This window comes from Triturus cristatus, chromosome 9 (genome assembly GCF_964204655.1).
Source record: "Triturus cristatus chromosome 9, aTriCri1.1, whole genome shotgun sequence".
NCBI classification, from domain to species: domain Eukaryota; kingdom Metazoa; phylum Chordata; class Amphibia; order Caudata; family Salamandridae; genus Triturus; species Triturus cristatus.
This window is the reverse complement of record NC_140592.1, coordinates 882,373,521-882,399,913: the sequence shown is the minus strand read 5'-3', so window position 1 is coordinate 882,399,913 and position 26,393 is coordinate 882,373,521. Positions and strand designations below refer to the sequence as shown.

Below are 26,393 nucleotides of genomic sequence, written 5' to 3'. Positions count from 1 at the left end.
AGGCCCGTAGGAATCAATGGGAAGCCAGTTACCATTACCGAATCGGTAAATACCGATTTGGTAATGGGGGGAGGCATCATCATGGGTGGCAGGGTGTCACATTGACACCCTGTTGCACCCCTGATTCGTCCATGTGTGCACATGTGGCGCACATACATGCCCTAGGGGCATGTATGTCTGCCACATTGCACACTTCACAGTTCACAAAAATGCATTTTTACACCTATTCGTCATTTACCACCAACTTTTAGTTGGTGGTAAATAACGATTCCCCACACCCACCACACACCCCCCCCTACATCTCATTTCTGTATTCGGTATTTACCGAATCGGTAAAATTACCGATTCGGTAAATTACCGAATACAGAAGTGATCCCCCTACATAGCAAAAGCCTAAATACCGGTCGGTAACGGTATATTTACCGAAAATCGTCCGTTACCGACCGGTATTGGGCTACCTACATATGGCCCTAAAACTGGGTGCAGATTCTCTATGGTAGAGTGTGATGAAAGACTGGCTCCTTTTCTTACAACTCTATATAGGGTTAATACTTGGGGTTTACAACAACATGGCCTCTCTCTTTGACTTCGCTATGTGGTGAACACTGTGTGAAAGGCTTGATTGATACACTCCCCCCTCTGCAAACACATTTTCTCTGGGTGAAGGGAGTGCACGGTGGGATTGGGAAAAGTGGCCTTTCCACTGATAACTCTGCAGAGGGTGAAGTATGTGTACAAGAATTTAGGGGACGCTAGACCCTCTGGAAACATCTTTTAATTAGATACACATTCTGCATAGTTCACTTTGATAAGAGCCTGGCACCTGTGACATATGACAGTATGAAATATAAAGCCTACATTTGACACCAGCAATCTGACTTTTTCTTAAACTGTACTTTAAAAAATTGAAAACAAACAGATTATGCAAAATATGTGAAAGACTATTACACTGGAGATGTATTACAACAAGTTTAACTTTCAATTTTGTATATAGTATTTTGAACGATTCCACAAGACCTCTACAATTCAGTGCTCAAATCACTTAATATGCATCTATAAATACAAAAATATACCACATGTAAGCTCAGCTAAGGGTGAGTAGCAAATACTATTTATCAGTATAAGGCACTTAATTTTGTTATTTTGAAATTTCAACAACAACAAACCGAATGTAATAAATAAACATTACAAATAGAATAGTTCAATTACCTCCAGTAGACCAATAAGTATTTATAATTCTGAACATTCATACATTTTGTAAACACCATTATTACTTTTTCATTTATTAAAGTCTTTGCCAATTATATTTTAAATGTGATAAGTAATCACCACTCCGTTAATAAGAACACCATTTTAAACAGTATTTAAAAGTTTTATATATTATTTAAATCTTAAGTCGCAGACTCCAAATGTTAATTACTCTATAGTTTGAAATACCTGCAGAAGACTTTGCATCTTGAAGGTGGTTGAGTACACCAATTTCTTTTACACCTGCTAGACCTCCACAACACCCAGGGCAATCTCGGCTATCTTTTTTTATGCAAGAGATATAAATATCTGAACCTTCAAGCCTCGGAGCCAATATCACCTTAACTTGTTTTGAATCATGTATTGGAAATGTCAACTACTGGGTGACCTTAATATTATCTAAGTCTTTTATTGCTCACACAGCAAATCCATCTGCTCCACACTACATTTACCAGGAGTCCTTGTTATGAGCTTTGTAAACTTTAATTTTAACATAATTCTTAACCAGGAGAAGGTGTGGTTTATTTATTTTGTTTTGAGATTGTTTTATACACTTTATAACACTATTACTGCCCTTCTTCACATTTCTTCCTTGTCCTCTCTGTTCTTTCTCGCGAATCTCTCATTGAAAGACCTCATGGCAAGGTACACTTTGATAAATTTCCTTAAGACTCTTGTGAGAGTCTTGTCGTATTGTGCAGAGCCCACACAGAAAACGTTACTTTCTGAAGCTTGCAGCCAACTGTCGTGGGCCTGAAGAAGAATTTCAAAACCACCCCCTATAACTAACAAAAATATAAATTAACACCATTTTTTTGTCTTTCTAAACTACACTTATACAAATAGTTGTACTATATACATTGTGTGTGGATTTTTAAAGCACTTTCAATAATACTTTCACAGCAAGTGCAGCACACTACGTTTAACTTTCACCGTTCTTTTTTTCCTGCCTAAACCATCAACTATCTTTTAAAAAATAAATTACCTAGACAAACTTGTATCAGAAAGACAGACTACACTCTATTCCTCCAACACTCCTGCAGTACAGTATCCTAGGCAACCATTTATGATAGATTGCTTACTAAGAACTGGGTCAAAGGTTCATAAAACAAAAGTTAGTTTGCACAAACAAAACTGTTGTCTTCAAATGCAAAAAAAGCATTAGAAAACTCTTACCGATAGCACACTCCTTTTGAAAACTCACACTGTTTCACCAGTCCTCCTTTTTTACCCCTGAACTAACTCCATGTTCTTTCTGAATATTACTCATTCTGCTGCATCCTCGTGCTGTGACCTGTATCCCCATACTGCATCATGGTTCACCTCTGAATTGTAGGTCCAGTTTTATCCTCTGTGCCAGAGAATATGCCATAAATTGTGATCTTGACATAGATCTTGGATTTTCCCAGTTGGATATCCCTTGGATTGGCCATAGAGGTATGAAGTGGCATCAATTGTTACCAATGGTTGAGAAAATGTTGGATTGTGAGCAACCAGACTTCATGATAGTGAACTGTGGTGGCAATGACCTAGGCACAATCATTGGGGTTGGACTTGAATTGAAGAGGAGAGCTTTTGTCAGTTGATGTCTCTCTTTCCTAATACAGCCTTTGTATATTTAAATATATAAGAAAGGATGTGCTTCTAAGCCCTGGTGCTCACAAGCGAAACCGCCGTGAGGGGAACAGCCTGACTTTGGGAGCCACAACAGAGGATTACGAGATTCCTACCACCGTGAGGGGAACGGCACTTCATCACCCAGTGTTCCCAGCTCCGAGCGCCTGCCGCTGACATCATCAGGCAGCGCCCGGGCTGCATTTAAGCCTCCAGAGCGTCCCGCAGTGCGGGAAGCGCTTCTAAGCCAGGTGTTCACAAGCGAAACCGCCGTGAGGGGAACGGCCTGACTTTGGGAGCCACAATAGAGGATTACGAGATTCCTACCGCCGTGAGGGGAACGGCACTTCATCACCCAGTGTTCCCAGCTCCGGGCGCCTGCGGCTGACATCATCAGGCAGCGCCCGGGCTGCATTTAAGCCTCCAGAGCGTCCCGCAGCGCGGGATGCGTGCGGGCAGCGCCCGGGCGAAGCCCGGGCCAAGGGCGGGCCCGTCCTTGCCCGTCAAGGACCGTTCAAGGCCAAGTCGGGCATTCCCTTTGACATTTGCCGCAGCACTCCTGAACTGTAAGGGTCGCTAGTGGCCGTCTGGGTATGCTATTTCCTTTTTATGTACCATTTTAATTGTGTCCTTTCCCAACTGTGTTGAGTACTGTTGCTGTACTATCCCCCTGTCGCCGCTTTTCCAAACACTCGCTAGTCCAGGAGTCCCTGTGAAACTTGTCTGACCCGGCCTGCGCCCCCTGCTAGCCATACCCCTGCCTGTCACACATTCTATGATTTTGGAGCGCATTTGGACGCTTAGATTCTGCTGTTTGCCTGAACATTGGTCTACTCCTGGCAAAAATTAAAAAAGCATCCCTAAACCCAGCCCCCAATCTAGGGGTCTGATATCGGTTTGATATTGATTGTTGTATATTTTATAACTGTATTTTTAAGTCATTTCATATTAAGTGTTATCCTTACTTGGTAATATTTGTGCTGGTTATTTTGTACCTGTGTACCTTTGTACTTTTCTCCAAGGCAATATGCCCAAGTCAGTCGGGAATTCCCGCCCCATTGTCTCCACACTTGATAACTACTTAGTGAAAGTAGTAGACAAGATTAATAAGGAGCGAAGACTATCCCTGGGTCTGGGAAGTGCACCTGACCCCACGATTCAACCAGTCTCTGCGGAGATCTCTGTCCCTTTGCCTACTCCCCTGTTGATTCCCACCATTGATGACAGTTGTAAAGTGGTCTCTCCGGACTGTCCAACCAGGGAGGGTACCTATGAAATAGAGCCATCACAGGTTATCCTTGACGCTGAGGACCCCCACAAGGAATCTGATGCAAACGAGTCCCATAATGACTCTGACGCCCCGGGTTCCGTGGTCCCCAAACCTCATAGAGTGTTGAGGTCAGGGAGACATTTAAGTAGACCTGTACTGTCTAAGAAGGGGGGTCGTAAAAGTAAGAAGAACACAGTTTCCGTATCAAATGGGGGCCCCACTGAGCTAAACGGTTTACATAATGATGTTAATTCCACCCATTTGAAACTATCTCCGGATCAGCTAGAGCTGCTTATTGGTATGATTGATGCCTAGTTAGACAAAATTGTCCTTCCACTCCTGGATAAACTCGAGGCTGTTTCTAGGGAGGTAATTAGACTGGGTGTGTTGGTGCAATCCGGCTTGAAACCAAACAACAGTCCGCAACCAGCTGCTGCTGTGGCCACTGTGGCTGGGGGCAGGACTAGCAAGCCCGTGCAATCCAACAAAGGCACATCCAGCGTTGGGGTGGCCTGTGCAGGCTTTAGTATTCCTGCACAGTCAAACAGTAGTCCCATTACAGTTATCGAGCAGCAGGGTAATCTAAGTCTACCGTCTACAGGGGACACTATAAATGCCATTACAGTAACACCTTTATGCTCCAATGATGTCCCTCCGAACCCCCCCACCACCCGGGTCCTGGGGAACCAGCTGAAGATTACCGAAAGGGGGAAGTCTAGTAATTGTGGCCTTCCTCAACCGAACCTCCCACCGGACTGCGCACCCTACGTAGCAGTCCTGACTAACGTTACACCAATTAGGGAGGATGGGCTTTACTGCTCTACGGAATCACATGAGTCCCTTAAATATAAAACTGTGGCATGGCTCAATCGGGAGTGTGGCTTTCCAGTGGCTCTGGCGGACCAAATTTTGGCCACTACCAGAGCCAACTGGATTGGCACGTCCCCGAAGAACATCGCTGGGGATTGCGTTATTATTAACTTCAGTAACCCACACCTTGCCACGACAGCTCTGATCCGAGCCACTTCTTGCCCCTGTAGCGAGCAGGGCATTTCACTCCGTCCTTTGGGCTTTTTTTTATAGACAACACACTAGTCATCATTCTAGTAACCACGGGGGGGGGAGAGAACGAGGGGAGAAGCTTTGCATAGTTTTGCAAATAGTTTCCAGGTGAATACCGCTAATTGTTTCCAATGCTTTAGCGGGTTAGATCAAAACGACTGACTGAAGTTGTGTACGGTATCCCCTGAAACCTTAGAGAGACAGACTCTGTTTGATATGGGACAAAGTGTTTGTATATCAGGGCCTATGATTAACATCCCTGGGTTAACCGTAGATTGTACGCCTATGGGCAAGGAGGGTGACCCAGTAGGTTGCTCGGAGTCTTTACCGGAGTTGGGTACGGTATCCCCAGAAATCGCGGAGAGACAGCTCTCGTTTGGTACGGGTCAAAGTGTTTGTATATTAGGGCCTATGGATAACATTTCTGGGACAACTGTAGATTGTACGCCTATGGGCAAGGAGGGCGATCCAGTAGGTTGCTCCGAGCCATTATTGGATACTTCAAATGTTGCTATTTTCCAGCAGGGTAGTAACTGTTCTCCTATGGGGTCTGATGCCTCCGGTTTTTCCAGCTGTTATATTGCCAGTTGGAATATTGCGGGTATCAGGTCCAAATCAGATTGTCTGGGTTGGACTGAATTTTTAGCTCTCTTTGATATTATCTGTTTACAGGAAACCTGGTGTAGGGACTTTAGAGGATATAATGGTTTCGTCTCTTACCAGCTACCTGCTACGGGTTCCCTATCAGGTAGAGCTAAGGGTGGCCTTTTGATTTTGATTTCTGTCCAAACCCCTCTGCTGGTTAAAAAATACATACAAGTTGGGGTTCATTCCTAGATTTTATGGCTGCACAAAACAGGAGGCAGGAATATTCTCTTAATACATTTTTATAACAATGTTTTTGATGATACTAGGGATCAGGTGGTTAGAGCACTATCAAGCGCATTGGATGACATCCTCAAGGATTCCAATGTAATCTTTGATTTGTTTATGGCAGGGGATTTTAACGCCACTACCTGCCCATTTTCAGATGTCAATGTATGTGGGGCGGTGGACTGTCATGGAGATGGAATCCCCCATTTTCAACATAACCATTATGGAGATGCCTTAAACAGTCTCCTTGATTCACATAATATGTCTATTATGGTTAACGAGAAAAACGAACAGGAGGAGATTTGCCCAACTTTTACAGGCCGGGGAGCGAATTCTGTTATTGATTTTATTTGTATCTCCTCGAGTCTTGACGCCTGGACTATGGCACCTAAAGTCATAGACATGCAGCTTAGTGACCATAATTGCCTGATAGTAGAGGCCATGCTATGGGAAAATAAAGGGACCTGTATTCCGGGGGGTATTGTTAACAACATAGAGGCTGTGCGCCCTAATGGCACCAGACTCAGGTGGAGGGGGGATAAGGCTGAAATCATGTCTGATTCAATTATTACTAGTTGCCTGGCAGGTATTACAGGGATTTTAGAAGATAACCAAGGTACCACTGGCTCTATTGAGCATTTTATTGGTATTAATGCGGTCATTGACTCTAAGCTTACTAGTACACTCAAGTACAAGGAGGAACGCCTGCGGGGGTGGTTTAATTCAGCTTGTACCTTGGCCCTAAAAGAACTAAAGTTAGCTTTATCAGCTACGCCAAGAAATAAGGGCTTGGTTGTAGATCTTAGAATCAGATACAAAGAAACCCTCAAACAGAGGAAATTGGAACTCCAACAGGAGGCATGGGACAATTTGACCTTGGCTGCTGAATCGAATAATTGTACCCTGTTCTGGAAAACAGTTAATTCCCCATTCCTCAAAGATGATAAAACCCCTGAATTAACCTCCAACGTTATGAAGGAAGAGTGGGTTTCCCATTTTTCTAAAATCTTTGAGTCTGACACTGCATCCAGGGATATAGGGGATAGGTGGCCGCATACGCCACTGAATATCACCGTCCAAGAGGTTTTTGATAGCATAAGGGTCAGTAAAGGAGGAAAAGCACAGGGTCCAGACAGGGTGCCAATTGATGTCTATAAATTGGTCCCTGAAGTATGGGGGCCTTTGTTAACTAATATTTGCAACGCAGCAGTCCGTAATGAGGTGCCCCCTACTTGGGAAGAATCCATCCTAATTCCAATATTTAAGAAAGGAAATCGAGGGGACGTTAAGAACTATCGTCCAATCTCCTTGTTGGATTCTTCCGTAAAAATAATGAGTAGAGTGCTTCTAGTTAGGTTGGAAGAATGGGCGGAGGAAAATGGCATTTTAGCAGAGAGCCAGTTTGGGTTCAGGAAGGGTCGTGGTACGATTGAGCAGTGTCTAAATTTAGACCTGCTCATCGGTAAATATACCCTGGCAAAGACCGGCACTATTTATCTCTGCTTTGCGGATTTGAGTAATGCCTTTGACCTGGTGGACCATGGCATTCTCTGGGCAAAGCTAATTGAAATTGGGGCACCCGAGGGTATTGTGTTCTTCTTAGCACGTCTTTATGCTAAACTACGTGCTTGTGTTCGTTATGGTTCCAACGGGAAATGTACTACTAACTTTGAGATTGGGCGTGGAATTAGACAGGGATGTGTGTTGGCCCCACTGCTTTTTACTCTTCATCAACGAGATTGATTCTTTTCTTAAATCTCTGGCAGTGGACGCTCCCAAAATTAACGAGGATAACGTCCCTGTGTTATTATACGCGGATGACGCGGTTCTAATTTCACGCACCCCAAACGGCCTTCAACGGCTGATGGACGGCTTTTCGCAATTCATTAAAAGCAGAAAGTTAGTGTTAAATAAATCTAAAACCTATGTTATGGAATGTGGGCGTAGGAACAGTAAGAAACAGTTCTCATTTTTCATAGAGGGACAGAAGGTCCAGGCCGTTGACAATTTTTCGTAATTGGGGGTCACTTTTTCAAATAAAAACATTTGGGTCAATGAACATAAGAATGTCAGGGCCAAGATGGCGAGGAGTGCTCATGGAATTTTCACTATGGCTACGAAACTAGGAGACAGACGGGTCCATAATATGCTTAAAATTTTTCAGTCCCGTTGTGTCTCGATTGCCTTGTACGGAGCGGGCATTTGGGGCCATGCCCCGGCAGGGTCTCTTCAGGTTGAGGAGAATGTATTCTTGAAGAGACTTTTTTGCCTGCCAAGCTCTGTCTCTAATGTTTTAGTGCATAATGAACTGGGTATTCACCACCTTGCCGACTTGATCCTCCTTAGGCCACTGATGCTATGGCGTTCCATTTGGATAAAAGAAGAGACCTCACTGTGCAGAGCCATTATATCTGATTGCCTCTCCTTGGACCATCATCTAAAGATCCCATGGTTAAAGTATATCGTGGATAATTTTCGTGAGATCTTTAACATTAACATCATTGTGGATCGATGTGGGGCTACTGAGCTGTCTAAAACCGAACTTAAGTACTGTTTTTTACAACAGCTTTCCACCAGGAGGTATCAAAATAGCTCTGAACTTTCATCCTGTGTTCTTTATTATGATCTAAATGAATTTGTGGGTTTCCAACCGTATTTGTCACAAGTGAGCTGGAAGGCACATCGGTTTGTGTTGGCTAGACTTTGAACCGGAGTAGTCCACAACCTTGTTGCCTTCCCCTCTCAGTATTTACATCCTGCTGGCCCTTGTCCGTCTGATAATACTACCCCCCAAAGCACTGTGCACTTTCTTTTGCTCTGTCAGCTGTATAAATACCTGCGGATTGCTTATTTGAAACCCCTGTTTGCTAAATTTGGAGTCAGGACAATACGTGACTGCATGAGTTTGCTTTTTAACTTACATCATCCTGACGTTTGTTTTTATACGGCTACCTTTCTCCTTAAATCAATTAATGCAAGGAAAAGTATGCTTTTTTAACTTTTTTAAATTGCTCTATCTCCTGCTCACGACTGTTGTTTTATATTGTTGTCTTTTTTATGCTGTGCTTTTATGGACTTGTCTTTTGTTCCGAATAAAGCCTTATGAAATGAAATGATATAAGAAAGGTAAACATGCAGTGGTCAAAATAATTTGTCCCAAAACAGAAAAATCCCAGTGAAATGTGAATAAACAATTTCTGCATTTCTCTGTGGCCTTGGAATGGGCTCTATTTATCATACCAACACATGTTTTGATATGTCAGGTTTTACAGGTGAGATGGAGTGCATTTCACTGCAGAAAGAAGCAAGATCTTCCTTAATAACATTAAGGAATGCATCCTGTTGCACATCTAAGTGTCCACCACATACTATAAACACTGCTGCTCATTTTAGAGTTACCCTACATCCTCAGAATCTGATTGCTATACGTTACAACTCCGTTTTTTCAAAAACCATTTAACACCTGTGAACTCCCATGGGAGCACCCTAACAGCACCTTCCTCCTATATTATTCCAACTCCTGTGAGAGACTTACGAGCTCATACATTTCCTTGACAAAAACTGTCTGGGAACCATGCATAATACAATGAGGTAACCGATTTGACTTTCTGCAGAGACCTCTCCCTAGTGTGAAAGAAATGTATAATAGGCAGTTGAGAGGACCTATACTTGTAGCTGAGACCTCTCCCTAGGGCAACAAGTGAGCATAGGGCTGTCAGGAGGGACTAGCCTCTTTGATAAGACTTCTCCCCTATACAAGTGTGCGTAGTAAATTGTGAGAATGGATTGGCCTCTCCCATAACACATTTCCCCAGTGCAACAGGTGAGCCTGTTATGGCATGAGAAGAAATGAACCTCTCCACTATAATCTCTTGCCAGGGCAACAAGTGTGCGTAGTAGGGTGGGAGCAGGGACTAGCCTCTCCACTGACACCCTCACCAGAATGATGTGCATCCATAGTAGGGTACGCGGAGGGACTCTTCTCTCAGCTAAGACTTCTCTCTTTGACGAGGGATGTGTGTAGTAGGTTGTACAGAGAGTCTGGCCTCTCCGCAGAAGTCTTTCTCTTGGATGACAGGTGTGCATAGTACAGTGTGGGAAGGGACTTGCCCCTCCGCTGAGACCTGTCTCTTTGACTAAAGGTGTGTAAAGTAGGATGTGGAGAGGGACTGGCCTTTCTGCTGAGACCCCTCCCCAGAATGGCAGGCATGTATAGTATGGTGTGGGGCAGGACTAGTCTCTCCGCTGAGACCTCTCCCCTAAGCGTCAACTGTGTAGGATGGGTGTGAGGAGAACTGGCCCTTCCACTAAGACTGCTCCACAGGGTGTACTTAGTAGGGTGTAGGGAAGGACAGGCCTCTCCGCTGAGACCTCCCCAGCAGTGGCGGCTGGCGAGATTTTATAGTGGTGATCATGATTTGTCAGTATTGAGGAAGCAAAACCAAATCTCCGAAAGGAATAACGATTGGGAGGACTCTCCCCCAGTAAATCTTTGAAAACAGGAGGGTGTTTAGCATCTAGACCACCTTTACTAAAGTATTTGTGTTAGCAACTACAGATATAAAAAACAAAGTTCTATTGGAGCACCAACAAGGCCCTGAAATGCTTTAAAAACTATTTTCAGCAATTTACCAACTGCCAAGTGTAGCCACATCTCAATAAAATGAAACATGTGCCAAGTTCTGTCTGCCACTCTTACGATTTAAACTATATGTCTAGTTGCAGAAGAGGTTTGTGCTGCAGCATCGTTTTTATCACTATAGCTAAGCTAAAAGTATGCAGTCCTACTCGAACACTGAATAGAACGTTGACATTGAAATTTTGTATAACAGATATTGGCACATTGGAATGTCCATTGAAAACAATGTAGTAGCCCCGGGCTTATAATGGCTAGTATAAGCCCGGCGCTCCAACATTCCAGTGCTTCTTTGTTCACAGCTGTGGCAGAATGTTCTAATAGCCTTGTAGTCCCTCGTAGCTGGGCTATAGCGGCTATTAAAGTCCCGCTCCCTTGTCAAAGGTCTGAGAGGAAAGTTGTACCGGGCCTTTAATAGCCGGTATAGCCCGCTACGGCGGGCTATAAGGCTATATTAGACTAAATTATATTAGACTAAGTGAAAATAACACATTCACTTAGAGACAGAGCCCAGTCACCAAAAACTTTGGACAGTGTCTCAATATAAATAAGCAACCCCTCATTGAATGCTAATCCAGGAAAAATAATTGTTGTATTTACTCAGAAATGATTAGTTACTAATTTATTGCATTTTATTCCAACCTTTCTTAACGCCTTCTACCATTTTCACGGGGCAATATATAAGCCTAGATAAGAAATATGATGCAACACAGCCTGACACGATGATATATGGGTATCATTTTAGATACCAAAATATGGATCCGTTAACTAAGACCAGTTGTTAAACGTTCCATATTGAGGTTAAATCCCAAACCTCAATTTTAAAGAGTTGACAGCAATGACCTTCAAAAACCCAAGGAAACTAATACTGATTGGAAGAAAAGAGCTACTGGCTACATTGCAAAGAAATAAATTTATAAACCCCTTCAATTACTGTGCATTTGTGCACTGTGTGCAAAGAACTTTATTTCTCAACATGAACTGATATATTTTATGCTTCACAGACCTTCTGCACCAGCAGTTTTGTTTGCATAATTTTGATCATTCTCTGGTACTGTTAATGAAGGGTTCCAAAGAAATAAATTATATCATGGTTTTAATATAGCCTTATAACCTGCCTTTGGCTCGGGCCTTTAACGCTGGAGAGGGCCTTTAATAGCCGGTATGGCCCAGCTACGAAGGGCTAGAAGGGTATTAGAACATTCTGCCACTAGAGGGCAGAATGATCTTACAAATAAAATAAAGGCTTCAGGGAGCTTGAGGGGATTGAAATCCCATCATGCTCCCTGAAACCTTTGTTCACAGACACAGCTGTGTACAAAGAAACATTGAATGTTGGAGCGCCAGGCTTATAACAGCCATTATATGCCCGGAGCTACTCCATTGTTTTCAATGAAGCTCCCACCATTCCAATGTTCTAATATAGCCTTATAGCCCGCCGTAGCGGGCTATACCGGCTATTAAACGTCCGCTCCAGCGTTAAAGTCCCGAGCCGAAGGCAAGGGCCTTCAACAAGGGAGCGGGACTTTAATAGCCGGTATAGCCCAGCTACGAAGGGCTTTAAGGCTATTAGAACGTTCTACGACTAGAGGGCAGAATGTTCTAATAAATAAAACAAAGGCCTTTCGGAGCCCAGGCTCCGAGAGGCCTTTGTTCAAACAACATTGGAATGTTGCTTTTCGGGCCTTTACCGGCCTGTAGAAGCTCGAAGCACTCCATTATATTCAATGGAGTGCTCCACATTCAAATGTTATAATAATTATTATTATAATAATAATAGTATATGTACTGAAGGAGAATTGTGTTCTTTTATCTGCACCAGAATAACCAATAACCAAAAAGGTTTCAAATAGAAACTCATGCTGTCTTGTGCAGGGATACACTCCACTCTTTGGCTTTGGAGTATTTATGCAAGTAACAACATGTAATTCTACTATCATATGGTATGTTGGCTCATGTAAGACAACCTGTGATCCTGTCTTTATCTGTACTGTCAAAATAAAAGTTATTAGTCTCTTCATTAAAATTGCCTTGGCAAGAAAGTTAATCTTGCTCAGCATGCAATGGCATGAACTGAGCCCTTTTACTCTCTCACTTTGAGAGAAATGGGGAGAAGGTGATCAATGCATCCCATTCTATAGGAAGGTTGTGTGTGATACCGAGATGTAGCTAAGTAGCATAGATTAGTTCTATCTCCACCTTTTGGAGTCCTGGACCGTGTGCCCACTGGTGACACTTTGGCATCAACCTTCATCTCTGCTCTTTTGAATCATCTTTTTTGTATTGCTCTTTTAGGAATCATTTTGTGCCCCATTCGCCTAGCACAGGCTTAGAGCCTAGATGTTGATAGATGCCTCCTCACATATGCCCCCAAAATACTTTTCACTCCGCATAGTTGCCTGGAAGGGAGTGGGCAACTTGCACCAGAAAGCAGAGGAATACCTACAGCATCCTTTACAATGTGTACATTTATTCTAAGAGACACCTCTTGAACTGTTCTCTTCATTGAATGCTGCATTACCAACTGTAAGGATTATCCAGAATGCTTCTTGTTGTATACTTCTGGGGTTGTCAATATTAAAACAAAACAGATGTTACGCTATCACTATTTCTATTGATATTCAATTGATCTTTCTCAGAAAGATGAAAGGTTGACTGGCCCTGCCAAAATTCAAACTCCTAATTTGTAGATCATAGCAAGCATCCGCAAGAGCATTTAAGATACTCAGACCTCTAACCATCAGAGCACCGCTGTGTTTGATGCTATCTGTCCTGCTTTTATAAATTTAAACCTGTTCTGTTTTCACCTTCTGGCTAATTTTCACAGGACTGAAATAATTCCAGAGTCATTGTCTGATGGGTTAACCCTGAAGCACGAAAACATAACTTGAAATTGATTGACATAAGAGTGCAGGTGTAAAGCATCACAAGATAGCCATTCACTTTACCTTGCTATGCGTCTTCGAATGGCTATGAGCTGATTACAGCTATGTGAAACAGGAAAACAGTATTGCACATTGAAAATAAGTTCAAATAAGTTATTGGGGAGAACGTTCTAGACGGCTGATACTAAAGCACATCTGCTGTCTTGCACACAGCGGTTTGAAGTTTGTAAATGGGAGCAAGCACACCCTTAATGACCCTAAACATGTAAACTATCTGCCTTGCACTGGTGGGAGATAATGCAGACACTTCAAATCTCCTTGAATGCGGAGTGTCAAAGACACATTAACACTCTCCATATTTTAATTCTGACTGCACACCTCAATGTAATATAGTAGATTTCCAGGACCTGTTAGCCCCCCCATCAACTAGCAGAATATGCCTCCTTATTAAGCATGCCTTCACTCTGCATGCAATTACAATGTGGTTGTTACAACGACCGCGTTGTAACAACGCATACCATTACCCGCAAGTCGTAACAGCGACTTGCGGAGGGGGCGCTGGATGTTGGAATAGTATAATTTACTATTCCAACTCCAGTCTGTGCGGACGGTAGGGAAGGTGTTGGATTTTAAATCCAACACCTTCTCCCCCCTACGCAAGGCATTATTACGACATGCGGGGTAATGGTATGCGTTGTTACAACGCGGTCATTGTAACAACCGCGTTGTAATTGCATGCAGGGTGACTGATTCATTGTAAGGGCTGTTTACCCAAATAGCGTCGTCATTACGTTTTGGCCTCCTACATTTTACTTTGAAACTCTCTCCTTAAGAAAACCAATGAAATAAATGTGCAGTCTTCTTTGTACTTGGACTCCAATTACAAGGGGTCTCGTGGGGGAGATGGGGAAGTCGCTGCTTATGACTGTTGTGTTCGACCTAGATGGTACCTGTACATCAATTCAATTCTAGCTACATAGTATGGGAGACAGACTGCCTGGTACACAAAAATGTTTGCACAATCATGCAGAAGTGCATGCCATCATCAGTATAGGAGAAATAAATCACTTACCTTGCTTTCTTTAGTATTTCACCCAGAAAAGCCTCCACTTTATCTCCACAGGGGACGTAAAGGCAGGAACCCAACTCTGCATCTTGCAAATAGGAAGCCGGAATAGAACCGCAGAGGTGGGACCATGATAACAAGGCCCATTGTAAATCCTCTCCCAGCTTCTAGTCCTATCAAAAATCCTGCTCCTGATGTTGTGTCTGTCTTCAAATTGGATTCCGAGATGCACTGATTTGCATCCTAACACCCCTTGTTTTAACAGGTGTACTGTGCTGATTAAGACTTACGCAGTACAGCTGTAAAATTCAATAGAAAGGGCCTGTGTGAGGGGACGTAGCTGAATTACGCCCTCACCACCACACATGGGCAATCCAGGCATGCAGCTCCAGATTGCCATAAACATACACAGCAATCTGGAGATGAATGCTTCAGCCCCACCCACTCCCTCCTCCTCCTCCAGCAATGAGCTAGAGAGGCTGCTACACACACTGGCAGTGCAGAATGCCTATAACACAATCATGTTCAAATGAACATGTTCTCATGTACAGTGCCAGTGAGGCTCCAGTGTCTTATTTCACTCCGATTATCTGGAGTGTGTGGCTCCTCGCAGGTGGCAGGGTACCGCCCATTTGCCCTTGAGGACGAACTGCCCCTTGCTTCGCTGTTGAGACTCTGCCCATGGGTGACGGGTGTGAGGAGGGACTGTCTGCTCTTCTTACACCTTTCTCCAGGGTGACAAACATGTGTAGTAGGGTGTGGGGCACTGACCTTTCAACTGACACCTCTCTCCCTGGTGTATGTAGTAAGGTGTGGGAATAGACTGACCTCTCCGCTGAGACCTCTCCCCAGGGTGAAAGTTGTGTGTAGTAGGGTGTGGAAGGGACTGACCTCTCCACTGACACCTGTCCCCTAGACAACGGATGTGCGTATTACGGTGTGGAGAGGACCTGGCCTCCCCCCTGCGACACCTCCACCGGTTGACAGGTGTGCGTAGTAGGATGTAGGGAGGAGCTTTCCTCCCCACTGAGTACAGAGGGACTTGCTTCTCCGCTGAGACTCCTACCCTTTAGTGGCAGGTGTGCATAGTAGGGTATGCGGATGTGCTGGCCTCTCTACTGACACCCCTCCCCAGGATTACGTGCATGCACAGTAGGGTGTGAGGAGGGACTGGCCTCTCTGCTGACACCTTTCCCCTAGGCAGCGGATGTGTATAGTAGGGTGTGTGAAGTGACTGACCACCCCTCTTTTCCACAATCCTGTGAGACTCACGTGGGATCGCAACGTTTTTTTAAAAATGATTTAGTTTGCTTCTTCTTACTACTTATGCCTCTTAGACCTCCTCTCAATTAGTAGAGTGGGGACAGAACACCTTTACACTGCCCCCTTACATATCTTTATGATAACTTCAGAACACCAGGAATTTTTCCTTGTATTCAGTAATGGTGATATTTCATTTCTGTTCCACCAACAGTCAGCTAATCAGAATGACTCTCCGTACCTGCTCGTTTCCACAGGAGCGAGAAAGCCGAGATGAAAAAAGCCTTCTTTACCAAGCAGATGGCTCAATTTTTGAATGTCTGCAAGATATGTAGATATGCCTTTTACTGGTGAGCATTTGTTGCATGTAGATTATTCACCGGAGCAAATGAAAAAAATTACATTGCAAACGCAGGGCGAGGGTGGTGTACAAATTAGTTTCTTTTAAAAGAGGGAGCAATCAGATTGAAGAGGCCAAGATGGCAGCCTTGGCCAGACAAACTACAAATCCTACAACAAAATGTATAAGAGCTACTCTTGAAGGATCCCATAGAAAGACTGCCATACAGGAACAAGACACAGGAGTGTGCTTGGCATCCTTCTTAATTGATAAACAATCTTTACTCATAGGCCTATGCTAGTCCTGTGCTTTGAAAACAGGTTTATCAGAGGTTCCAACTAATGACACTTCAGGAGGTGACTCCCTTACAGAGTGACAATGACTGGCAACAGCAGACCTCAAGGATATATATTTTCACACTTCAGTGCATCCAGCACATCCCAAGTACCTAAGGTTTGCGATGAAAGAGGGGCCTGTTGCCAATTCAAAGTTCTATCCTTTGACTTCAAGTCGATTCCAAGAGTCTTCACAAGAACACTTTTGGTAGCAGCAGCACACCTGAAATGTCAAACAATTCACTTGTACCCCTACCAGGAGAACTAGTAAACACAAGTTCATTTTAGTTATGCCAATCAAACAGATGAACAGACATTTGAAGATACTCTTTTTAATCATGAATTTGTAGGCATCATAAAGAAATCCTCACCAACTCCAGATAAAATACAAACTCTTTGGGGAACATTAGAGACAACAATGTCTTGAGTAAGACCTCTAAGGAGAAGTGTGAATGAACTGCAGGGTTAATTCTCCTCTACCAGATGTCTCATTATCTGATCGTGAGGAATGCACTGAAACTGTGGGTTCAAATACTTGGTTATATATGGGGGCAAATCAGGAATGGTTAAGCAGCCACAGTTTGAAAATACACGCTCCCTGGGAACATCTAGTGTTTGTTTCAAACAAAGTTTTTAAATACGTTTTTCTTTCAATATTGCACAGATATTACATATTAGCCCATCAGGCAGAGTGCGTCATAGAGGGGTAAGGAAATCCCACCAGTTAACATACACTCCGGAGTAGCAGTACTGGTGTCGCAGCGGCCTGCATGGATGCCCATATGCCCCTCTCGCCAGCTTCATTGCTGGGCGCATGGTATCTGTGTGGCATCCAGCCCATTTCCCATAGATAAGGATTATGTGCAGTATTAACTAATGTTATTTGTAATGAAGGAAACGGGAAAGAGAAAGAGAACCATGGCAGCGACTAGTGACGAGCGCTCGCCCCAGATAGGAGACCCACAAGAGGATGATCAAGCGGCAGGCAGAGGAACTGTAATGTACAGGGCCAGAGCCCCTCCGCTCCCTGGACAGGGCCACATTGGTGCATCGGAGCGGGGAGTCGTCAAGAGATGTTACCGGGGCCACAGACCACAACAGTACAGTTTGCAGAGATACTGGCACATATTGGCTGCTATGTAGGCACCGCCATTAGAAGCATGTATGGGAAACGGGCTCTCTTGCATACTGGCGGACCAACAGCCTGAAGCGTTAGCCCACCCAGTTACTAGCCCAGTCACCAGCACTCCGGTTCACTAATCCCACACAGATGCAGACTGTACAATAGCCCAGTCACAAACAAGGTTCCGAAAGTAATACCGTGGTGGAACACAGACAATATGACAGAGGACACACTTTCACATGTACGCCCTTCAAGCCATCATAACAATGGAGTGGGGATGAGGTGCACATATGAACAAGTTAAGAATCAGAGGTCAGTGATCAGAAAAAGATGTGATAAGACGCACATTATTTAGACCGAAAAAATTGTTCTCGCCTTGACAGTTTTTACAGAACAAGCAAAAACAAAGTTGTCCAAATCGTTTTGTATAAAACAAAAGCATTTTATCTCAACAAACAAAGCGGAACAGTATCCTTTCCCCTGTGACCGCTAGCTCAAGAAATATGAAAATGAACAATTGCAAAGTATATACCATGGATTGCTTATTTGGCCCCACATGCGGGTAGTGCTCAGGTGGGCTGTGTAGGCAGACAGATAGGCATTAACAGAATCTGGATGTTTAAATAAGCGGTATTAGATCACATAGGGAAACCAGACCTAGCTCTATGTGCAACACATGAAAACACAAAATGGCACATCCACGCATTGCCATCAGCAGCCAGAGGGCAATGTGCTGTCAATAAGCTGGCCCAGGAAAGCTGCGTACTCGTTTCCTCCGATTTCACTGCTCCAAATTGTAATAAACAAGTTCAGTACATCAAAGAGTGACATTAGTAGCATTCATGCCGCCACATCGAATGGAGATGTCTCATCAAAACATCTTCCAGTTGCCAACACACAAACTATACTTACAATACAGGGCGGAATATTTCGCCCTGAACCACAAACTGTGCAGCTGGGGCCTTGGCTCCTCGGTTGTAAAGTTTCCACATCTTCATCAACCGCAGAAATATATGGTTATCATTAAAGAGGCAAGGAAGCCATCAACAAAGAAGTGCTGTGAAGTGAAGTGGCCCTGATACATTATTTGGTGGATTAAGAAGGGAAATTTCGAGATCTAGTAAAACAAGAATTCCACCCTATCTTACACAGCTGTTAGATCCATATACAAACAAGGGTGCAAAAAAAAAATTATGTTTACCATTTCATTTATTAAATGCTTTCTAGAAGGGGCTACAGCAGTGTATACCCCACATGGGGTACCACCACATCAACAGAACTTAAATCTAGTATACGCTTGTTTGATAAATGCATCCTTTGAACCTTTATAAACAGCAACTTTAAAATATCCTATGTTAAAAACACCCTTCTTAGTAGCAAATACCTACCTGAATGTTCACAAGCACAAGGTAATCATGGTAACAAATTCAAAGTTTTTATGTCAATAAATCAGTACAATTGCATTTGTTTTTTCAGAATTCACCTAATGTATCAGAAAGGTTGTTACTTCCTGTAGACATTAGAAGAGCTATTATGTATAATATATTCAAGAGACTCAAAACATTTGAAAAGTTACACTTTTTCTATGAACCATGCTCTATTAATATTAGGAGCACCTGCACCGAATGTACCATTCCAAGATGGATAGGACAAACACTTCAGTTATGATACTTTAAAAAAGCAACATATTAAACAAAAGGCACAGGCAATAGGAAAGAAAGAGGCTACATTAGCCATTCTTGGCCATGTATCATTGAAAGACATTTGTAATGATGCAACATGGTCTACGAAAATGAGTAGACTTCCTCTCTCAAAATAAAGTTATTGTAGGTCCAACAATTTTTGAAAGTGTTAACTGCCACTACACCCTCTTCACATCATTCTCCATAGGGGGAAAATACAACAACACAATATTTACACAACATGTGAATCTAGAAGAGATTTCACACCATGAAAGATACCAGTTACCTGCAAATATGGTTCTGCCGATTTAAAACTTGTCTAGATTTGCATGCAATTCCCCTACCACGCTGGTAAAGGAGAACAGTAGATGCAGAAAATGTAAAGTGTATGTTGCATTCAGGGGCATTGTGAGCTTATGGTCGTCATTGCAATGAGCTATAGTGACTCCACTCTAGCCAATGCTCAAAGGTAAACAAAAAAATACTACTAGGAACACATCCAGACCTAGCCATTGGATTGTGGATGCACAGCATGTGAATCTAGTTGAATTTTTAAGCAGCAACACTATAATTACAAATATCTTAGCAGAAGTAGATCCTATCATATCTTAAACTTGTTTTGAAGCATAACCAAATAAAAAATTACTCATGCCACAAAACTCTATGAGCAGTGCAAGGCTGCCGGAGACACCGAAATTCATTTTGGAAATTTACAGAAGTTATTTTTCGTTACTGGCACAACTTCCATCAGATTCCAGAAGTGCAGGGGGTTAAATTACTGTAAATCCAATTCCAAGACGTTTTACCTTCCGTAACTTTACTGATAACCTCTACATGAAACTGAAAAATGAGTAGCGCTGTGTGGCCACACAAATTCTGACCTCACTTCTGAAACGTGCGGTGTGTTAACACACCCCTCACTGTATCTCACTCAACATTTTTTTCTTTGTTTTATACAATTCTTTCAGAATTCACAGAACAGATTTCCACTAAAAACATGGTTTATTGTGACGGCTACTACTTTCATGCCAAGTTAGTTATTGGAATGTACAGCGCTTACTCTTTCTAAAATGTTATCATATAATTTGGATGGGGAAAGTAACTTTTGGCATCCTTCATATCTTCATGCTTTTGATATCTCTGCATGAGAGCAGGCAGGATAAGTTTCATTAATTGTTTTGACCTCTCAAAATCGGGCCAATATTATTAGTGAAACAAAAGCCACTCTGTTTATGAAAAATTTGTCTAAAACAACACTACTTAGGGGCCGATTCCGATCTGGGTCGGAAAGCTCTCCGACAGAGCCAGATCCGGAGTGTTTTCCGACCGAGCTGGACTCCTGCCGTCCGACCGAGCAAGTACGATGCGGCCGCATGCTGCCGGCTCAGTTCAGTCGGACTCCCATAGAAGTCAATAGGAGCCGGTCGTACGATGAGTACATGGGCTCCCATTGACTGAATGGGTACGTCTCGCACAAGGTTTCCCCCTACAGTGGGTACGCGTCGGTGCCATCCGCACCGTACATGCCTGTGTTGGGGAGACCCTTGGGTCTCCCCCTGTGTCCGAGTCTTAAGGCTGTGGGTGACGGGGGGGTCTGACGCAGACTCGATCCAGCTGTCCGACGTGTGCATCGTTCTGGCTCGGTCAGAATTCGCCTCCATTGCACGGCACGATTTGCTTACGGACGAGGCGTGCGGAGCTGTTCGGACCCGGAAACGAGTCGGTCGGTGATTTCGCGTTACTCACATCATACTTGCTTGCTCGTACGAGTCGGTCGGTAAATACGCGTACGGCTCGTACTTTTTACGGCCGGATCGCGTTCGGAGCCATTCCGAGCGAGATCGGAATTGGCCCCATAGTGTTGGTAGCTGAAACTACAATTTTTAAATAAATCTATATAGCTTGGTGACCATGTTGGACCTCACACTTTCAATACTTTATAATAATACATTATTTCAGTTGGCTGGGTTTTGAAAGATGGGACATTTTCTTTACTTCTACACCCTCTTTTTGTAACAGATTTTTGGGAAATGGTTTGGTGACATCTCGAGATTATGATCACTGGCACGTGCAGAGAAGAATCATGGACCCTGCATTCAATCGAACGTAAGTTACACTTAAACGTTTACAGTTCATAAGCTTTTTCTAGAAAATTTTAAAATAACCTCTTCAGCGCTGCGCGGATTCCCGCGCAGTGCTGAAAGTTCTGAGCGCGGGCGGGGCCATGACGGAACGGTTCCGTCATAAGCACAGCCCAACCGGCGTGCATGACGGAACCGTTCCGTCATCGAAGAGGTTAAGTATGTGCAGATTTATTTGAAAAACGTTATGTTTCTGAAAACTTTATAAACAATAATTGTACGAGGAAACAATGTCTGTCTTTCCAATTACTGTTTAAGTTATGAGCAAGGGTACGTTTGTGCACAAATTCTCTGTCATCTGTTATTATGAAATTGTTGTGGTTGTTAGGGGATTTAATTTTATTTAATTTTATCTGGGCGCACCATGCACTAATCAAAGCTTTCCTTTATAAATCTTCCTAATCTTGGATTTAGTTCATACGATTCAAGTGAAGTGAACCAGCACTGAAAACTCCACTATGCATTGGGATGTAAAACAAAAGTGTAGGATGGGCACATGATACATCTGGTGATATCCTTTCACCCTCCAGTGCACGACAGAGCTATCACCACTGTGTCGGGCACCAGCAAAGATCAGTTATTTAACACCAGTATATTTGCAAGTTATCATGCACTTTAAAGCATTAAATAGGATATTTACGTTAAAACATTAAATACAAATCCTGAAGTATCTTAAATGGTGAATTGTAGAAGAGGAAGACCTTTCCGCAATGGCCACCAAATTTCTGAGCAAGAAGAATAGAGGAATCCGGGAGAGCAAGCTAGCTGAAAGCTGTGAAAGTATAACTTGATGTGTCACAAATAAAGGAATCACGTAGACAACTTATGGCTTTGATATATTTGGTACAGATGATGGTGAAAGGGAATATATCTAATTTGTACTGTTGTTACAGGATGATGTGGAAGTATGGCCTGAGCTAAATGCTCTACTGATCTAGCAAACATTGAACCATCTGAATGGCTTTTAGGTGATTGATTGCCGCAGGAGTTGTCACCTCACCCACCGGCATGTGACATGACACCACAATGCAGTGACTTGAAGGGAGAACATGATAGGGTAGATGGACCCAGGCTGAGGCAGGAAGAGAACCACCCTATGCATGGCAGATGATGAGAGTACTTTGGGTAGACGCAAAAACAAGAAGCAAGTAGGGGCAAGGTTCCACAAGGAAGTCTGTAAGAAAAGCTTTTACCCCTAAGCTATCTCAATTAAACCTCAATGTGAGATCTATTGTTGTATGTAATGATCTGTTGTATGCATATTAACTATCCAAGCAACGTTAAGATGAATGAAACTGTGACCATTGGTCTGGCCAGTATTATCATACCACGGTTGATTTAAAAAAAATGCGAAAATCATCTCAATCCAGCATTTTCCCATTGAAAATAAAGATATAAACCAGCAACAACTAGAGCTGAGCTAAATGTGAATTTTGGGAAAAATGTTTGATGCGAGATATATCCTTCAGATAATTTTTTCAATGCAAGGGCATTTCAGATAAATATTTTACCGAAGTAGACCGTAAATCCGAACTTGAAGTACAGCGTTTTGAAACAAAGCTGCTCTTCTTTTAACGTGGGCGGTCAACAAACATTTCAGGTACATTTTTTACCTGAGCATAACATTCGGGTACGTTTTTAGCACAAAACTTGAAATCTGAATACGAGTGACAGTGTTTTGATCATGAGAACCCATAAATCAACTCAAAATTAGATTTTGGAGCTGAATTTTTATCTCACCAGACTGGGTAATGTTTTGAGTGCGAGATGCATATTGCAGAATTATCCACAATTTCATGTAATTTTGCTGTAAATATCTCATAATTACGCTACAATGAATTGCGGAAGTTACGGCCACCTCTTGTGCCTACCTATACCCTTGCTGCAAAATTACTACTGCTTTGAGAAAAAGTAAATTACATTTGAATCTACACATTAATCAAGCTATTTGCATTTCTAATTTCAATTCTCCCATTAATATGGATATGCAAATCCGATACTAATGAAAGTATAGCTAACCCTGAAGAGAAGTTTTCAGAAAAGAGTTCATAACAGTGCATAATTCTTGTTTCACCTAACGTTGAAATTAAAACCTTTCAGTCCTTATGCTGGCATTCAACATATAATCATCAGCATATTTCCTTAATTTATACATATTAATAAATGCACACTATATATTAAAGAGATTGCCAGCCATTATAATGACTAAGATATGCTTTATTTTGCATACAGCTACCTTATGAATTTAATGGGGCCATTTAATGAAAAAGCTGAGGAACTAATGGAGATACTTGCAGAAAAAGCAGATGGACATAAAGAAGTCAAAATGCATGATATGATGGGCAGGCTGACCCTTGATGTTATTGCAAAGGTAACAGTCCTTTTTAATGCTGGGCTATGAACACATGAAAAAATGTATTTCTTGGAATGTAAAGTAGTACTAAATGATAGAAGAGGGATGAGTGTTTATTTTCAATGGAAAAAGACAAACAATGTGAATATCAGTATCACCAGATCCAAGAAGGATACGAATATTAATTCTTTACCTTCTTTTTGCAAAATGTATATTTGATATGAAATGACACCTTTTGACTTGCATTACTTTTTAGCCACCCAGTGGAGAGCACTGTCGGCTGGTCCCTCAACCTGTTGGTCATTTTAATAACAAATCACTATGACTGCCTTTTTTGGGGTGGCGATCAGGTTTGTGCCTGCTCAGGATCGTGATGTACTGCTAATCACGTTCCTTCAATAGATATAATCTGAATGTTAATTAAATTTTAGCAATCCCATAGGGACAAATGGGGAAAACAGGAAGGGAATAGTAAGAGAGGAGTGCTAGCACCCCTTTAGAATGAATCTAACCTTCGGCACTAGTAAAGCGGCAATCTAGGATTGAGCAATAATATTGCTGTTTAACAGAGGGGCACAAAAAGTCCACTATAATTTAGAAATTGGATGATTCGGAGGAAGAAGAAAACAGATGGACAGAGGTGCAGCTTGGAGGGCCAAGGTAATCAGTAAGGAATTTGGGTATGCAAATCCAAGCAATTGCATAAGTAAGAATACACCAGAGAAGCAGAGGCGGATTTAGTGTAGTTTTGGAGATGTTGCAGAAAAGCCAGGATACTTTTGTCAGTTTGGGAAACCTTCATTTTATGAAGGAACCCAAAAGTGATATTGTGAACACAGGTTCCTTTAGTAATACTTGCCCTGCTTTGAGCATTTCTATCTATCCCCCAATAGCTTTAATTATTAAAAAAACAATAATAAAGCAAATGAATCAAGGACACAAGGACCCGTCAGAATAGTAATAAAATAATAAATAAAGATGTGTTGTGTGTATTTGTAAAGTGCATTTTCATCCATAATGGTATCTTGGTGCTGAGCAGGTGTATGTGCCTAGCCCTGTCTCTGGTGCGCCTAGTCCAGCCTATAGTTGATCGGTTATTTGAAAAGCCAGGTCTTCAGATACTTGCAGAATTCAAGAGTTGAGGAGGAGGCTCTGGTATGAAGTGAGAGGCTGTTCCACACGTTAGGAGTAATGTAAGAGAAGGCCTGTCATTCTGATCTAGTTCTGTATATGAATGGTATGTGTGTAGGAGTCCTGTGGAGCAAAAGTTTCTTGATGGTTAGTGGAAGGAGATGCAACTATTGAGGTAGGTTTGGCCTGAGTTTTGTGGTGCCTTGAGTGCATGTGAATTAGGTGTGTTTGTGTATTGGGATCCATTGTAGTTCCCTGAGGTGTGATATGATGTGATTTCTGTGTGGGAGGTTGAGTACCAGTCTGGCTGTCGAGTTCTATCTAGATAGTTTGTTGTCTTCTAGTGCGTTGTGTGGTGATCCCAATGCCGAGGGTGTTCCCATAGTCCAACTTGCTGGTGACTAGAATATGAAATAGTTTTTCTAGGTAGGCATTTGAAGATCTTCCTCAGCATCTTCAGGGTGTGGAAGCAGGATGCAGTGATAGCGTTGTGGATGCGGTTATGCCCAGTTTTTTTTCAATGATTAATCCAAGGTTTCTGGCGTGAGTTCTGGGTGTGGGTCTAAGGTCAGTCGGACACAAGTTAGAGTCCCTTAGCGTGGGTGGTGTTCCTGCCGAAGATCTTGTTGATGTTGATTTTGAGACTGTAGTCTTTCATCCAGTTAGTGAATTTGGTCATGCAGGCGGTGAATATATTTTTTGTTTTAGGGGTCTTGTCTGAGAATGAGAGAATGAATTGCATGTTTTCTGCATAGGAGAAGATATTGATGTTGTGTGCGGCATTAAAGTGGAACTGAGCAGTCAGCCTTGAGGCACTCCAAATATGAGTTTAGGGCTTCCAAGGAGTAAGGTGCCAGATTCAGTGGAGTGCGGGTCCTTGGATGCCGATCTCGTGCAGGTTCCCGATGATGATGGGGTGTCAGACCATGTCAAATGCTGCAATGAGGACCAATGTTATGCCTTTCTTTCACCATACCAATTACCTTCCCTATTTTATAATTACATGATATGAACCAGCCTCATTATATTCTTTTTACTAAATATATTTAACAGGGCTTGACCACTACTGGGATTCTCTTAACAATTAAAAGCACATTCACAATATAAGTTTTAATAAAAATTGCACAGAAAATCCCAAACCCTGTCTAAGCCCCCAACTATATTATTCATATTCCGGATAAAGGCAGAAAAGAACCTGGTTCCACGAAAGTCACCAGAAAAAGGGTGAAAGTGAACATAAGAAGGCTTTTACAAACAAAGAAAATGATATGTATTATTTGTGATCCTCACTTAAAAGTTCACAAACCGCAGTTAAGACAAAAAAAAATCACTTAAAAATTATTTAGTACTTTTAATCTATTTGGCAGAAGAAAA

General features: G+C 42.5%; 1 protein-coding gene across 1 annotated transcript in view; it reads left to right on the top strand.

The window, feature by feature from the left end:
• The window catches only part of LOC146799012 (cholesterol 24-hydroxylase-like), a 422,103-nt gene that overhangs the window by 118,790 nt on the left and 276,920 nt on the right, over positions 1–26,393 (top strand). The window contains exons 5-6 of the mRNA XM_085626407.1: positions 21,414–21,500; positions 23,768–23,906. Coding sequence (XP_085482533.1) covers positions 21,414–21,500; positions 23,768–23,906 — 226 coding nt within the window. The remainder of the gene's footprint in view (positions 1–21,413; positions 21,501–23,767; positions 23,907–26,393) is intronic.